The following is a 17,855-nucleotide window of genomic DNA, read 5'->3' as shown; positions in this document are numbered from 1 at the left end:
ATTCTCCTGAACCAGCTGGATCTTGACAGAATATCCTCCATTCCAGATCTCCTCCTCATCATAGATCTTTGTTGGCAGTCTCTTCACCTCACAATATCTGCTCAACCAGTGCTGCAAATCTGCCAGAGCCACCACCTCAGACTGGAACAGGATGGTGGCAGTGACTACCTGGGGTTTAGTCAGCTGGATGACATGTAGATGCTCCCACATCGCGTGCTCCTTTGTATCATTATAAATACTCCAGAATAAATCTAGACTATATTGCAGCTTGAAACTAATGTCATAATTCCTGCTGGAGGGAACGTGGATCAGAGCGAACACCTCAGAAGCTTTAAACTTCATAAACTCCTTCAAAAAAACTTTCCCAATGTAGAGTCTGGAGGGGAGGTTTTCCTCTGGTCCTGAGTACCTGATTCTGACCGCGTTCCTCCTCTGAGGTGAGGGGTTAGTCGGTCTTGTGACGCTGGAGAACAGTCTCCTGTACTGAGGTCTGTCAGCAGGTGGGTCAGGACTGGACCTCTCCTCAGCTAATTGTACTGCAGATCCTCCTGTGTCTGCTCCTGATCGCTGTGTAACCTGCACTCCATTCACTGACACTGTGGACGGCTGAACCTCCAGAACAGGGTCTGCAATGTCCGCCTCAGCCTGTGCCGCTGGTTCATCAGATATCAGACTGTCAATCACCTCCAGAACAGGGTCTGCAATGTCCGCCTCAGCCTGTGCTGCTGGTTCATCAGATATCAGACTGTCAATCACCGCGCTGAGCGAGGTCTCACTTACAATGTCAGTATATGCGGCACTTTCTTGCTCACTCCCAGGAGTGCCACTCGCATTCACTTCATCAGTACTGCACATAGAGTCTACTGCAGTTAACCCCTCGTCAGCTGGCACACATTTCTCTGCAGCTTTAGCAGCATTTGTGTTGACTGATTGCACAGACCCCACACATGATGAGAGATGTGATCCTCCAGCCACTGCACACTCATATCTTCCAGGGTTTCCCTGCTCCACAATATTATACACAGTCTTATAGTCAGTGTCTTTTTTTGCAATGATATTTTTTCTCTTCACAGTTTGGGCTCTGGTCTCCCTTTTGTTCTCAATTGCCCAGTTCTTTATTTTGTGTACTGTGCATGATTCTTTCTGCAATCTCTCCTTCAATATCACCAGCTCACGTGTGCAAACATCCAGACACTCACATTTCATCAGCTTTGCCTTTGGATCAGTCTCTTGGTTAATTTCAGTTCTCAATTTGCGAACTTGCATTTCCATTTTAAAGATATTTTTCTTTGTCATTTTTGTGCACAATTCACCAACATCATGAGATTCAGTTGACTCACCAGCCACCATTTCCAGATCATCACCTCCACCATCTCCATGCTGCAGGCCAAACTCCAGACTCTGGGCTTTCCTAGGATCATCAGCCCAGGACCCCTCCCCTCCACCTGGGTCAGAAGCCATGCATAGTCCTAACAGGGAGCTCACAAGCACACGTCTATCCTCTCCTATGGACAAGAATATAACTACTATAATACTGCTCCTATATACAAGAATATAACTACTATAATACTGCCCTCTATATACAAGAATATAACTACTATAATACTGCCCCTATATACAAGAATATAACTACTATAAGGGCGGGTTCACACATAGCGGAATTTCACTTAAATTCCGCTGCGGACACTCCGCAGCGTTAATCCGCAGCGGAGCCGTTTCTCCATTGACTTTCACTTTAATTTAGCAGTGTTCGTTTACACGATGCGTACAATTCCGCTGCGGAGCATAGGCTGCGGAGCGGAATTTGGTGTCCGCAGCATGCTCTGTCTGTTGCGGAGCAGTGGCGGACTGGTTGCGGACTCATGGCGGAATTTCTCCATTGACTTCAATGGAGAGTCAAAATTCCGCAATGAAGTCCGCAGATCTTATGTGTGCTGCGGAGCGTATTGTTTTTACTACCATGACATTTCTTCATTCTGGCTGGACCTATGTATTTCTAGGTCTACAGCCAGACTGAGGAAGTCAATGGGGCTCCCGTAATGACGGGAGCGTTGCTAGGAGACGTCTGTAAATAGTCACTGTCCAGGGTGCTGAAAGAGTTAAGCGATCGGCAGTAACTGTTTCTGCACCCGGGACAGTGACTACCGATCTCAATATACATGTATCTGTAAAAAAAAATATAAGTTCATACTTACCGAGAACTCCCTGCGTCTGTCTACAGTCCGGCCTCCCAGGATGACGTTTCAGTGTAAGTGACGGCTGCAGCCAATCACAGGCCAAGCACAGGCTGCAGCGGTCACATGGACTGGAGCGTCATCCAGGGAGGTCGGGCCGGATGCCGAAAGAGGGACGCGTCACCAAGACAACGGGCGGTAAGTATGAATTTCTTTGACTTTCACTAGGGAAAGTGCTGTCCCTTCTCTCTATCCTGCACTGAATAGGGAGAAGAGAAGCACTTTTCCTGCAGTCCGCAGCGGCCAGTCCGCATCAATTTTCTGCACATTTTGTGCAGATCCGCTGCAGAATCTGCAACGCAGATTCTGTGCGGCATTGATGCGGACAGTTGCGGAGGAATTCCGCCATGTGTGGTCATGCCCTAATACTGCCCCCTATATACAAGAATATAACTACTATAATACTGCTCCTATATACAAGAATATAACTACTATAATACTGCCCCCTATATACAAGAATATAACTACTATAATACTGCCCTCTATATACAAGAATATAACTACTATAATACTGCCCCTATATACAAGAATATAACTACTATAATACTGCCCCCTATATACAAGAATATAACTACTATAATACTGCTCCTATATACAAGAATATAACTACTATAATACTGCTCCTATATACAAGAATATAACTATTATAATACTGCTCCTATATACAAGAATATAACTACTATAATACTGCCACTATGTACAAGAATATAGCTACTATAATATAACTATTATAATACTGTGACAATACTTGTTTCTTTATTGTTAAATCCTATCCATCACTTCTGCTTTGCAGGTTTTCTTTAATGGGTATTTCCAATTTAATGGCAGCAGTGAGGTGATGGAGTGTAACCTGAAGGTTTTGGGAAATGATGTGTGCACATATAAGGACCCCGTGAGTGGGGACACCTGGCAGTGTGTGCGACCACGGAAGCTGCCATGTAACTCCTGGGTCTATCACTCCATGGGTGGATACCGCAAAGTGACAAACAGACTGGAGAACTCTATAATGAGTGGGTAAGTGTAGAAAACTTTGGACTAACATAAAAGTGCCTACCTGTTTTTTAATGTAATTATTCGTTTTTTTTTATGGAATGCATATAACACTGACACTGTAGAAAAGATGTAAAAAGTAGAACAGCATTGACGTGCGTGATGTATTATCTCGGGTGGGGATTTGGAATATACTGGAACAAGCTAATATCAGTGACTTTCTCTGAACTCTCACCGGATGGTTTCTTCAGGTATTAAAGGGGTATTCCAATCTTAGACACTTATGGCCTGTCTGCAGTATACCAGCTGGGTGGGTAACCCCCGTTCTAGAGATACTTCTTTATTTTTCAGTCAACATAGCTGTATGAGAACGTATTTTTTTGTGAGAGAAATTGTATTTTTTAATTACACCATTTTGGGGCCCATATCATTTATTGATTAACTTTTATTACCTTTTTTTTTTTGGTGGGGGGGGGGGGGTAATGGAAAAAAACAGAAAGGCTACTATTTTTTTTTTGCGTCTTAACCCCTTCCTGCTTTGGCCACTTTTGACCTTCCTGACAGAACCTAATTTTTCAAATCTGACATGTTTCACTTTATGTGGTAATAAATTCGGAATTCTTTTACCTATCCAAGCGATTTTGAGATTGTTTTCTCGTGACACATTGGACTTTATGTTACTGGCAAAATTTTCTTGATATGTTCAGTATTTAATTGTGAAAAACACCAAAATTTAGCGAAAATTTGAAAAATTTGCATTTATCTCAATTTAAATGTATCTGCTTGTAAGACAGGCAGTTATACCACACTCAATAGTTGCTATTTAACATCCCCCATATGTCTTCTTTAGATTGGCATTGTTTTTTGAACATCCTTTTATTTTTCTAGGACGTTACAAGGCTTAAAACTTTAGCAGCAATTTCTCACATTTTCAAGAAAATTTCAATTTATTAGATCTGTCAGTTATTCACTGACAGCAAGCCGACCAGCCTTCGCCTCCCGGCAGGGCCTAATCGGCCTCCGTAATGGCAGAGCAGGTGGCCATTGTGCCTCCTGTTGTCATAGCAGCAGTCGTCAGTCCTGATTGCCTGTCAGGGCTGGCGATCTGCTGGCAACCGCTAAGATACAGCGATCGCTTTCGATCGCTGCATCGATGGGGTTATTGGCAAGGATCGGAGCTAGCTCCGGTTCCTGCCGTTACAGGTGGATGTCAGCTGTATCATACAGCTGACATCCACCGCTGATGACGCCGGATCATCTCTTGAGCCTGTGCCAAGCATTTGGCGTATGGAAACTGCAAAATGGGGGAAGCACTAGCTTTCCATGGCGGGTCGATATGATTATAGCGATACCAAATTGATACTTTTTTTTATGTTTTACTACATTTGCACAATAAAAACACTTTTTAAAAAAAATAAAGTATTTGTTTTTGTGTCACCATATTCTAAGAGCCATAACTTTTTTTTATCTTTGCCATTTATTTATGTAGCTGTATTAGGATTTATTATACACAGGACGCCTTGTCATTTTTATTGGTACTATTTTGGGTTACATACAACTTTTTGATTTTCTTTTTATCACATCTTTTGGAAGGAAGATTGAACAGAAAGCAGTAAATCTTGCAGTTTTTTTTTTATTTTTTTACTGCGTTCATCGTTTTTTAATGACTGCATCCTATTGTTTAAAATATTTTCTGTTTGGGAACTAGGCTCCATTAGAGGTGCAGTAGACTAGGCTTTGCCTCTCTTTGGCTCCATCCCACTATTTAATCTGGGCATAAAGCTGCACTGCCTCATTGAAGCGCAGCTATCATTTAATTTTATAAATATTCTCTGCGAAACCATATATGTTTTTTTCCTTCTTGGTATAAATTTCTTATTAATTTGTTTCTTAGATGTCTTCAGGTGTTCCTGTTTGTTAGGGGGGAACTGTTTATTATGCCCTGTAAGTGCAGGGACAAGGGGGCAATGAGACGGGTGTGAGAATCCCGGCTCTCGGAAAGGAGCGTTGGTGGCGTCATGGTAACAGTGTTGATGGCGTCAACACGGCCGCACATAGTGAAGGAGCAAGGTTCCGTCAGGGCTGTGCGGGAGAGGGAGGGGCGGAGCGACTCTACATTGTGACGTCAAGAATGGGAAGCAGAGGAGAGAGAGGACGCGAGGAGGGGAAATAGCAGGAAGCAGAGAGAGAGGGTGGAGAAACAGTACAGCACAAAACTACAGCGGCAGTCCACTATTATAAGAGAGTACTGAAGTACTCTAACCGGAAGGATCAAATAAAGACCGACAGTCCCAGGAGGACCTGGATAGATCTAGAGATTACAAAAAGATAAGTGGCAGATAACCCATCTTTAACTGTAAAGCAACTAATGGTAGCGGCCCACCCTGGTGTGACCACATGTCCAAGAAATAGCCTGATTGCACTGACAGTTTCCAGTGGCAGTCTATGCAGTAGTAGTACACTGCCTAAATTCCTGACAGATCGCTATACCTCCTTATTACGAACTAATACCTGTGTCCCTGAACCTTCAGTAGAGAATGTATACTGCATTTATTATTCAGAACATTGTGTTTCCTTGTTAAAGTGGATGAAGAGTACAGTTTGGGGGCGCAAGTAGTTAATCAAGGGACAGGTGGCTGAGATACTGAAGGGCGTACTCATATGAGTAAGCTCACACCCCTTCACACCTGTGCCCTAGGGCTTGGTTACTTTCCTAGGCACGCTTAAACATTTCGCCGCCGGCTGAGGTCGGGAGAGTTAGGCCGTGAATGGTAGCGGTTAGCACCGCTAGGACCCACGATGGTGCAACCAGGGCCGCCATCAGGAATTTCAGGTTCCCCTACAGCTAAATTTTCTGGGCCCCCCTACCGTTAACGGTACTCCGTCCAGCACTATATCATGGTACCCAGGGCCGCCATCAGGGGGGGTATTAGGGGTACTGATGTGAGAGGCCCGGCCAAACCTAATTGAAAGGGGGGCCCGGCAAACTGCCGCGACTTGCCTTTGGTAGAAAAAAAACAGGCCCCTGCAATGGGGCCCATTTTTTTCACCAAAAGAATGTCATGAGCTGCGGGCCCCCCTTTCAATTAGGTTTGGCCGGGCCTCTCACATCAGTACCCCTAATACCCCCCCTGATGGCGGCCCTGGGTAGCATGGGGGCCGTCAAACACCGCCGCCCGTGCGACCGATCGCGTGCACCCGCAAACTCCCGTGCATGCGCACCGGCGACCGCCTGGAACCGCGCACCGAATTTTGAGGCAGATTTTGACCTGCCTACACTATCTTGCCGCGTTTTTTGCCCGCGGCGATTGAGGACAGCAGACAGAAAACGCAGCGAAAAATGCATTTTCTGCCTCCCATTGATTTCGATGGCAGGTCAGAGGCGGAACCGCGGCAAGAAAGGACGTGCTGCTTTTTCTTTTTTCCGCGACTGGCTCCCATTGATTTCAGATTAAATCAATGGGAGGCGATTTTGGAAGTTGTTTGGTGCTGATTCTGACGCAGTGTCCGAGTCAATATCAAGGCCCAAAAACTCTGTGAACTGGGCCTTATTGTTAGGGCTTATTCAGACAAACGTGTAATACATCCGTGCAACGCCCGTGATTTTCACACGCCTCGCACGGACCTATGTTACTCTATGGGGCCATGCAGACTGTCAGTGATTTTCACTCGCCTCGCACGGACCTATGTTACTCTACGGGGCCATGCAGACTGTCAGTGAATTTCACGCAGCGTGAGTCCGCTGCGTAAAACTCACGACATGTCCGATATTTGTGCATTGTTCGCGCATCACGCACCCATTGAAGTCAATGGGTGCGTGAAAATCACGCCCAGCACTTCCGCAGCCGTATAAACTATGAATGAAAACAGAACAGTACCACGTGCTACAAACATACAAACAGAGTGTCATAATGATGGCGGCTGCGCGAAAATCACGCAGCCGCGCATCATACGCTGCTGCCACACGGAGCTGTTATGGACCTTTTGCATGCGCAAAACACCACGTTTTTGCGCGCGCAAAAAGCACATGCTTGTGTGAATCCGGCCTTAGGGTAGGAACACACTAGGCATGAACACTGCAGATTTTATGCAACACATTTTATTGTGGAAAATCCGCAGCGTATTACAGTCGCAGAAGAGTGGATGAGATATGAACAAATCTCATCCACACGCTGCAAAAAAAATGGACCTGCAGTGTGGCTTTTGGCTTTTTAAGCCGCAGCATGTCCATTTATGCTGTGGGATCGCTGCTCCTCTGTTGCGGAAATGCTGCGGTTCTGCCGCAAAAATCACAAATGAGAAAAAAAAAAAGGCACTTTTTTAAATTTATAAAAAAGTCTAGACTTGCCCCGGCAGTAGTTTAGGTGATGCGATCCTCTATTCTTAGCGCAGCCCCGCCTCCTGTCATGACGTTTCATCCCATGTGACTGCTGCAGCGGTCACATGGTCTACAGCGTCATCCCTGGAGGCGGGGCTACGTTCAGAAGAGAGAGATGCGTCACCTAAACTACGGCCAGGGCAAGTCTAAACTTTTTTTTCCCTGCAGGATTCCCGCAGCGGACACGCCTCACGAAACCTGCGCCACTATTTGGTGCGGTTTTGCTGGCGGAATTCCCTTCGGCTACCGGGGCGGATAAGCTGTGTAGTTTTACTCAGCATATCCGCCTAGTGTGTCCCTTATGATGTCGCTCCTGGAGCTGCTGCCGGTCTCTAAATAGGCAGTTGGTCCAGTAGAATTTGGAATTATTTTTTTTTGTGAACCAGCTTAAAAAAATACAAAACTTTTGTGTTAGGGCCTGTTCACATCACCGTTCGCTTCCGTTCCGGGGTTCCGTCTGAGGTTTCTGTCGGGTGAACCCCGCAACGGAAAGTGAAAGTGACAGCACAGCTTCCGTTTCCGTCACCATTAGTGCAGTCGACTGCGCTATTGATTCCGTCCGAAAACCAGCCGGAATGGTGACGAATGGAAACCATTAGCGATGTTTCCGTCCCCATTGAGATCAATGGTGACTGAAACGGAAGCTGTGCTGTCACTTTCACTTTCCGTTGCGGGGTTCACCCGACAGAAACCTCAGACGGAACCCCGGAACGGAAGCGAACGGTGATGTGAACAGGCCCTAACACAAAAGTTTTGTATTTTTGTAAGCTGGTTCACAAAAAAAAATAATTCCAAATTCTACTGGACCAATTGCCTATTTAGAGACCGGCAGCAGCTCCAGGAGCGACATCATAAGGGATGCGCGCGCGGGTGCGCGCGCGGGTGGTCTCGAGTGCGGGCGTTTGTGGGTGCGCGCTCGCGAGTGCGCACGCGCGGGAGTTTCCTTGTGCACGCGATCGGGTGCGCGCGGGCGGACGGTTTGACGGCCCCCCATGACGAGGGGAGGGGAGGGGGCCCGCAGCAGCTCACGACATTCCTTTGGTGAAAAAAACGGGCCCCATTGCAGGAGCCCGTTTTTTCCTACCAAAAGAATGTCGCGGCAGTTGCCGGGCCCCCCTTTCAATTAGGTTTGGCCGGGCCCCTCACACCAATACCCCTAATACCCCCCTGATGGCGGCCCTGGGTGCAACGGCCGGTTAGTTCAGCTGATTACCATGGCGCAGCCGGAAGACTGAGTATGGCTCCTATTCCTGGGTATTCTGTGCAATAGCAGGTAGCTCCTGCCGCGACTGCAGGAGGCACGTACGTATATTGCATGTAGCGTGGAATCAGGCACAGACTCTCTCAGGGAGACTCCAGCAGGTTCCATGTGCCCAACCTCAGTTCTGTACTACTTGCTCCCATTCGTAAAAAGAGTTGTTGACGAATGTATTTGAAGTAAAGAATTGAATTAAAGACCTGTGTGTTAGGGATCTGCCAGGTACTACGTCTAGGTATACTCCTGAGATTAATCAATCCACACCTGAGGCCAGACCTGTTAGACTGACACCGTCTCCCACCAACCAGGGTGGCAGGCTCAGGAGTGGGAGAGCCTATCACGGCCTGGTCAGTCGGAGTTAGCTCCGCCCCCTGTCCTTTATTACCTGCCGTGTTCTCTTCCTCAGTGCTTGTAATTCTTCTGGATTCCTGGCCCCACTGCTGCTTGCTCCAGCCTGCTTCTGCCGTGCTTCTGCCTTGCTGCAGTTCTGCTTAACCTGCTTCGCTTTGCCCTGGCTTGCTTCCTTCTCCGTGCTCACGTTGGTATACTCCACTTCGTCCTGGTCCTGACTATTCATTCACTGCTCCATTTCCTCGCGGCGTTCTGTGGGCTACTGCCCCTTCCCTTGCGTGTTCCCTGTTTGTTCTCCCGTGCACTTAGACAGCGTAGGGACCGCCGCCCAGTTGTACCCCGTCGCCTAGGGCGGGTCGTTGCAAGTAGGCAGGGTCAGGGCGTTGGGTAGATTAAGGCTCACTTTCCCTTCACCTCCTTCCTGCCATTACATAATTACAAGCCCATACCTAGTCTACCATTCTCCTACACTGACGCTATCATGGACCCCCTTGAGACCCTGACCCAGCAGATGCAGGGCCTCTCCCTACAGGTCCAGGCCCTGGCCCAGAGGGTCAAACAGGGTGACGCTGCCTTAGTAGTACCCCTCACCTCACCTCTAGAACCCGACCTCAAGTTACCTGACCGGTTCTCAGGGGACCGTAAGACGTTTCTCTCCTTCCGGGAGAGTTGCAGACTGTATTTCCGCCTAAAACCCCACTCCTCAGGTTCCGAGAACCAGCGGGTGGGTATCATCATATCCCGGCTCCAGGAAGGGCCCCAAGAGTGGGCCTTCTCCTTGGCTCCTGACGCCCTTGAACTTTCCTCTGTTGATCGTTTTTTCTCTGCCCTCTGACTCATTTACGACGAGACTGACAGGACTGCTTTAGCCGAGAGTCAGCTGGTGACCTTACGTCAGGGTAGGAGACCGGTTGAGGAATACTGTTCTGATTTTAGAAAGTGGTGCGTAGCTTCTCGGTGGAACGATCCGGCCCTAAGGTGCCAGTTTAGGTTAGGATTATCTGACGCCCTGAAGGATCTGCTGGTTAGCTACCCCTCTTCTGACTCCCTTGAACAGGTTATGGCCCTAACAGTACTAATTCAGCAAGGGGAGTTGAGTCGATACCTACTACAGGGATAGGATAAGGTAAATCAATAAAAGGCATCTTTAGAGACATAGCAAATTCCACAGACATGATATTAGCAGTACGACTTGACCGACGTCTCAGGGAACGTCAGCTTGAACGTTTCAAGGTGCTCCCCTCTGACTTCCCTGCGATTCCCCCCGAGGTCCCGTCTCCTCGCCCCTCCACGCAGGACTCGGAGGTACCTATGCAACTCGGGGCCTCCATGTCCCCTCGACAACGTAGGGAGTTTCGCAGAATGAATGGTCTCTGCTTCTACTGTGGGGACGACAAGCATCTACTGAACACCTGTCCCAGGCGCAAGAATAAAAAGCCGGAAAACTTCCGCGCCTAAGTGATCATCGGGGAGGTCACTTGGGCGCACAGGTATTTCCCGTTAATGTGAAACACAATAACATTTTGCTTCCCTTAAAGGTCTCGTTTGCTGGCCGGTCTGCCACGGGCAGTGCTTTCGTGGATTCTGGCTCATCTGCTAATATCATGTCTGTGGAATTTGCTATGTCTCTAAAGATGCCTTTTATTGATTTACCTTATCCTATCCCTGTAGTAGGTATCGACTCAACTCCCCTTGCTGAATTTTCCCTTAATAACCGGGTCAGTAACTCGTCAGGGGTCTCCCCGTTTTTCTGTAATTTCGGGTTTAACCCAAGGTTCTCCTCCATTTCCCCTGGTTGTTCCAATAATCCTGAGGTAGAGGATGTTCATCGGGAACTGTGCACAGTCTGGGCCCAGGTTCAGAAGAACCTAGAGGCATCCCAGAGCGCACAAAAGATTCAGGCTGATAGTAGACGTTCTGCTAACCCCCGGTTTGTCGTCGGGGATTTGGTCTGGTTGTCGTCCAGGAACTTGCGCCTTAAGGTCCCGTCCAGGAAGTTTGCTCCCCGATTTATTGGACCTTATAAGATCATTGAAGTCCTCAACCCTGTATCCTTCCGTCTGGAGCTGCCCCCATCCTTTCGCATACATGACGTCTTCCATGCCTCCCTCCTCAAACGCTGCTCCCCGTCCTGGTCCCCCTCGAGGAAACCTCCTGTTCCCGTTCTCACCCCTGAGGGGGTGGAATTCGAGGTGGCCAAGATTATGGACAGTAGGATGGTCCAGGGCTCCCTCCAGTACCTGGTCCATTGGAGAGGATACGGGCCGGAGGAGAGGACTTGGGTACCTGCCCGTGATGTTCACGCTGGGGTATTGATCAGGAGGTTCCACCTTCTCTTCCCTACTAAACCGGGTCCTCTTAGTAAGGGTCCGGTGGCCCCTCATAAAAGGGGGAGTACTGTTAGGGATCTGCCAGGTACTACGTCTAGGTATACTCCTGAGATTAATCAATCCACACCTGAGGCCAGACCTGTTAGACTGACACCGTCTCCCACCAACCAGGGTGGCAGGCTCAGGAGTGGGAGAGCCTATCGCGGCCTGGTCAGTCGGAGTTAGCTCCGCCCCCTGTCCTTTATTACCTGCCGTGTTCTCTTCCTCAGTGCTTGTAATTCTTCTGGATTCCTGGCCCCACTGCTGCTTGCTCCAGCCTGCTTCTGCCGTGCTTCTGCCTTGCTGCAGTTCTGCTTAACCTGCTTCGCTTTGCCCTGGCTTGCTTCCTTCTCCGTGCTCACGTTGGTATACTCCACTTCGTCCTGGTCCTGACTATTCATTCACTGCTCCGTTTCCTCGCGGTGTTCCGTGGGCTACTGCCCCTTCCCTTGCGTGTTCCCTGTTTGTTCTCCCGTGCACTTAGACAGCGTAGGGACCGCCGCCCAGTTGTACCCCGTCGCCTAGGGCGGGTCGTTGCAAGTAGGCAGGGTCAGGGCGGTGGGTAGATTAGGGCTCACTTTCCCTTCACCTCCCTCCTGCCATTACACTGTGTCAAACGTTCCTCCTTTGCTTTTCGCCACCCTACAGGTTGTTGGGAAGAAAAACTACTTCCAATTGAAAGCACTGTAGCTGCAGAGATTGTCATATCCCCCTGCCTTTTAGATATAAATTTCTAGGTGCCAGGATTCTAACCCTTGTGACATTACTGGTGAATCATCTCTGCAAGGTGACCTGATAGGAGTTAAGAACTCTGTACAAAAATCCATGTTGAGGGGAGTCAGTCTCCCTTCTATCGGGAAAGTCTAAGCGTTGCACGGGCAACGCCTCCAGTCATTATATCATTCTAATGGAGAATTCTCTGGGGAAGGTGAGGAAATGGGCAAGATTGTCCAGGCGTACTATTGTATCTGCTGAGGTCATTTCAAATCTTCAAGTCAGTGTTTTTGAAGGGCCTGCTCTGCTGAGCAGGGTGAGTGGCGCAGTAGATGGCTAAGATGACTATGGCCCTATCTATCTCTACTAGACGTTCTCTCGGGCTTAAACTCTGGGTCGCAGTTAATGCTTCCAAGTACAACCTATCAAGTAGATTATTTGGCTCTGAGCTCATTAAGATCATGGAGAGCTTCTCTGACAAGAAAGGGTAATCATTACCGCAGTTCTTTGAGGTAGACATAAACCATTCAAACGTGGAAAACCTCAGACAAAGGTTACACAGAGGGGGATTAAGAGGCTCCATAGCCCTTAACAAAGTCAATTGGATCGGCCGAGCAGTCTAAAGAGGCTCGGTCACCAGATCATAAATGCCCTATCTCCTACATATTGTGATCGGCGCTGTAATGTAGATAACAAGAGTGTTTTTTATTTTGAAAAACGATCATTTTTGAGCAAGTTATGAGCAATTTTAGATTTATGCTAATTTGTTTCTTAATAGACAACTGGGCGTGTTTTTACTTTTTACCAACTGGGCGTTGTGAAGAGAAGTGTATGACGCTGACCAATCAGTGACCAATCAGCGTCATACACTTCTCATTGTTCCAGCCCAGCTTCTTTCACTGCACAATCACACTGTAACAATGAGAAGTGTATGATGCTGATTGGTCACTGATTGGTCAGCGTCATACACTTCTCTGTACAACGCCCAGTTGGTAAAAAGTAAAACCACGCCCAGTTGTCTATTGAGAAACTCATTAGCATAAATCTAAAATTGCTCAAAAATTATAGTTTTTCAAAATAAAAAAACACTGTTGTTATCTACATTACAGCGCCGATCAGATTATGTAGGAGGTAGGGCACATATAATCTGGTGACAGAGCCTCTTTAAGGTCGCAGCCCCCCATGAAGGTAGTGATTCAGATTTAATTTTTGACACCAGAAAGCCCAATCTCTGACGTTAGATCCCTTCCCATAGGTGGGGCCTCCAAATGTCTTCTGAAGCTGGCAAAATATAACCTTTTCCTGAGGTTTAAGATCATGCAGTCCAGCTATTTAATAGATTTCCATTTGCTTACTCCGAAAACATTTCTCTTACTGCTCTTTTACATCAGGTCATCCCGGATGTCTCCTTTCTACAATTCCTAGAAGGGAAGGTTCTAGAGGAGGTCCCTACCCCTGGGAGAGGAACATGAGTATATTCTTCTGCGATTCTGGCTCCTAAATTCCAGCGCCGCTGCTCCAAATCTGAAAAAAACATACCCCTTTTTTTTTTTTTTTTTTTTTATAAAAGAAAAGTCTATACTTACCCCCATGGCATTGTCATAGCGACAGCTTCTGTCTTTCCTTGTTGTTCTCCGTGCAGCCCGGTCCCCTAGGATGATCTTACATCCCATGTGACTGCTGCAGCCAATCATAGGCTGCAGCAGTCACATGGGCTGCAGCGTCATCACAGGAGGGCAGGCTGAACGTTGACCAGATGGATGTGGTAACGTCAGTGAGGTAAGTATTGACTTTTTTTTTTGTTCGCAGCAGTGATATTGGCTAAAGATTCACCACAATCCGCTGCTTCACCGCAACAAACTGAGCATGCTGCATAATGTAAATTCCGCACCGCAAGCTATTTTATGCACCGTTGTTCTCCAATGTCTGCAAAAAGTTTACTAAAAAGCTTTAGTAACCAAAGAAAAAAAGTCTGCTGCTGATTTCTACTGCGGCCTGTCTGCAGCAGAATTCCGCATCAAATCCGCCACATCTGAACGTGCCCTTAGAGTACACTGCCGAATTCCCGCTACGGAAAAACCGTTGCAGAATCGAAAAAAAAAATGCAGATAAATCTGTTGCACAAATCCGTGGCAAATGGTGCGTTTTTGCTGCTACTGTAAATGCTGCGAAATTTCTGCACAGTACTCCCGACGCATACCTCTGATGTACAGTGCAAATGCAGTGTGAATCCAGCCTTAAAGGGGTTTCCCCATGAAAGACATTTATGACATATATCCACAGGATATGTCATAAATGTCAGACAGACGCGGGTCCCAACAGGGCCCCCTAAACCCCATTCTAGCTTCTTGTGGTCTCGCTGCCTCCTGGCCACTTCCTGATTACATGGTCAGGGCATGGTCGGGAGTTACGGAAACAGCGTAACAGCGAAGCACACAGCATGAAGCTTAGAGCTGTCATTGCTTAGTTTACTGTCACAGACCCAGGAAGGTAAGTATGATGATGGTTTTCTTTTTTATTTATTTATGTTACTAATGATTTCTCAAGGCACCCTCCATGACTGCACCACAGGAGGTAGGACCCCCCCACCTCTAATATGGACAGGAAAAAGCACAAGAGGTTAAACAGCCCCACCCCACCATTCCTCCTTAGTGTTTTTTCCTGTCCCTATCGGGAAACAAGAGGATAATAACGTCTCTTGGCTGGTGGCAGGGAAGGCTAGTAACAGATGGGATCCACCAGGCAGCGGGGGTTTAGTCCTACCTACTCCTTTTGCTGCTCCCGTTCCCTTCTGGGTCCGGGACCTACGACAACCCCTCCTGCACCGATCTGGTAAAGCTGGGGTTGATACTGGCTGCGGTCCTCTCCAAGGCTCCCTGGCCATGCTACTTCCACTGGGGAAGTAGTGTTGACTCCGGTGCTAGCGACACCACCAGGCATGAGGGGGCCCATGCGATCATGTGTGGTTTGGGCCCCGGGCAGCCGCCCGAATCGCCCTAATGATGATCCGCCACTGTGGATAACCTGACCCTTAATTCCAGTTCTTCTGAACCTTGTGTGGCCCCTGGATCCGTAACTTTGTTCCAGGGAAGTGGGTGAGATCTGTTTTTCTTACAACACGCCGACTTAATCCTGTTATCTTGTCTATTTCTTGTGTATAGGCGGAAAAGGAGCCCCCTTCAAGCCTAAAAAAGAAACCCAGTTTTGTAGATGTGCTATTTGCACTAAAAAATTATCTTCAAATAAGAAGAATTTATGTCAAATGTGTTTAGAAAAAGTTATAGTTATCAGGTATGAGCAGCATCTTTACTGGAGGAAATTAAAGGGATGGTCAAACAGGAGATACAATCCACTCTGACATCTTTTTCTCAAACATACCTCCTAACTGACCCCCCCCTCCCACACCTAAAAAATGAACAATCATGGTTGAAGAGGATTCAGGTTCTGAAGGTGTCGGTTATACTCCCTCGGTATCAGGTGTACTAGAGGACGGAGAGATTGCATCTGTCTCCACACCACAGAAAGAAGAGAAATTATTATTTCTCATCTGAACTTATGGTCGAGCTGCTAGGGGCCGTGAGAAGTACAATGGGGGTGGAAGAAGTCCAAGAATCACGCTCTGTCCAAGGTGAGATGTTTGCAGGCCTAAGGACCCGGAGAAAACAAGTATTCCCTATACATAAAAACCTCAAAGGACTTATTGAGCATGAATGGAAATTTCCTGAGAAACCGATCTTCATACCTCATGAAATTAGAGAAAGATTCCCCCTGGATGATTAAGAAAGTAAATCCTGGTCCGAAATACCAAAAATTTATATTCTGGTGGTAAAGGTGTGGAAAAAGACTACTCTCCATTTGAGGACTCTTCCCAATTAGAAGAACCATTAGGAAGGCTGACAGTCTTCTCAAAAAATCCTGGGAAGCTACCTCCGCTCTAGTACAGATAAATATCGGTGCAACCTGTGTAGCCAGATCTATGTTTAGATGGCTCGATCAACTTGAGGTTCACCCCTAAGAGGGCACTCCTAGAGAAGACATTTTCCCCTTCTCTCTAAAGCCACCGTTGGCAGATGCCTCCGCAGGAGCCATAAAAGTTGCTTCTAGAGCTAGCGTACTCTGCAACACCACAAGAAGAGTCCTGTGGCTAAAAATGTGGTCTGGGGATCCATTATCAAAAAAACAAACTCTGCGCTATACCCTTTCAAGGAGAATATTTGATCGGTCCAGATCTGGATACCATTTTAGAGAAGGCATCACATAAAAAGAAAACCCTTCCCGAACCTAAAGTTCCAAAAAAGAAACCATCTATGAGACACGCAGGACCCGCTGTCACCGAAGCCGTTAGTCACTTAGACCTGACAGATTAGATACAGTGTCTCAGCAGTCTTTATCACATATGATAAGCTTAGATATAGGGCCCAGCTCGCTGAAATTGCGGCTCCAGCACTGGACCCAGGAAAGGTAAGTATAATGATTTCGTTTTTTTTATGTGTTACTTATTTTTTTTGTGTGTTTGTGTTTTTTTTTTACAGGTTTGGGTTGTTGGACTGCTTTGGATTCGAGGACTACTTCCATGACTGTAATTTTTTTATTCTCAATAAAATGGTTAACGCAGGTTGTGTGAGGTATTTTAATTTAAATGAAATATTTTTTCTATGTATTTGTTTTAACTTTGTTACTACTGCTTTAGTAATAGCCGCTGGCTGATTGACAGCGTCCATTACTAAGGCGGGGCTTAGTGTTAGCTGGTGCAGAGGCTAAAACTACCCCCCCCATTATAACCACAGTGCCATCAGCGGTACTGGGAAGAGCAGGGTATGATCCATAACCTGCCCATCCCACTAGGGCGGCCGCAGGCTGGTATTATTAGACTGGGAAAGGCCAGAAACCGTGGCCCTTCCCACCCTGATAATGTTAGCCTGCTGCTGCTATGTAGTATCTGTCTGGCTATGAAAAATGGGGGCCCCCCACATCTATTTTCCTACTTATTATTATTATGTTTTTTAAAGAATTACATGGGGTCCCCTTATTTGTCATTACCAGCCAGATGTTGTGCGCGGTGCATATAGCTCTGTGACGTCATGACACTGAAGATGTCCGGACCAGCGCTGCGCTCAGGAGAGAGCGGTAAGTATACTGTTAATAAATTAACAGGGACCAGTGTGGTTTATTACATAGGCCCCAGTTACTACAGTAACGGTGAATAGACGTGGTGATGGGGGCCGCGTGCCCCCATCCCAATTGCGACCCATATAGCTATGCCACTGTCGGGAGGCACCATACCCATTATACTGTGTTATGAGAGTCTTTTTGAGATGTACAGTTTTGTTTTTGTATATCACACACACTATATACAACTCACACCACACACTATATATTGAAACCATACATACTATATACACACACTTACACTATATGCACTATACACACACACACGCACGCACACACACATATATATATATATACACATACACACACACACACACACACACTATATGCACTACCCACACACACAATATGCACTACACATACATAAACTTTGCACTATGCACACATACACA

The 17,855-nt window shown here is 47.1% G+C and overlaps 1 protein-coding gene across 1 annotated transcript in view; it reads left to right on the top strand.

Moving 5' to 3' along the window:
• Positions 1-17,855, top strand: part of LOC142750562 (NXPE family member 3-like) — a 90,143-nt gene that overhangs the window by 57,038 nt on the left and 15,250 nt on the right. Inside the window, exon 2 of the mRNA XM_075859560.1 lies at positions 3,028-3,248. Coding sequence (XP_075715675.1) covers positions 3,028-3,248 — 221 coding nt within the window. The remainder of the gene's footprint in view (positions 1-3,027; positions 3,249-17,855) is intronic.

This window comes from Rhinoderma darwinii, chromosome 3 (genome assembly GCF_050947455.1).
Source record: "Rhinoderma darwinii isolate aRhiDar2 chromosome 3, aRhiDar2.hap1, whole genome shotgun sequence".
Taxonomy (NCBI): Eukaryota; Metazoa; Chordata; class Amphibia; order Anura; family Rhinodermatidae; genus Rhinoderma; species Rhinoderma darwinii.
The sequence above is the reverse complement of the archived record's forward strand: the minus strand, read 5'-3'. Positions and strand labels throughout refer to the sequence as shown.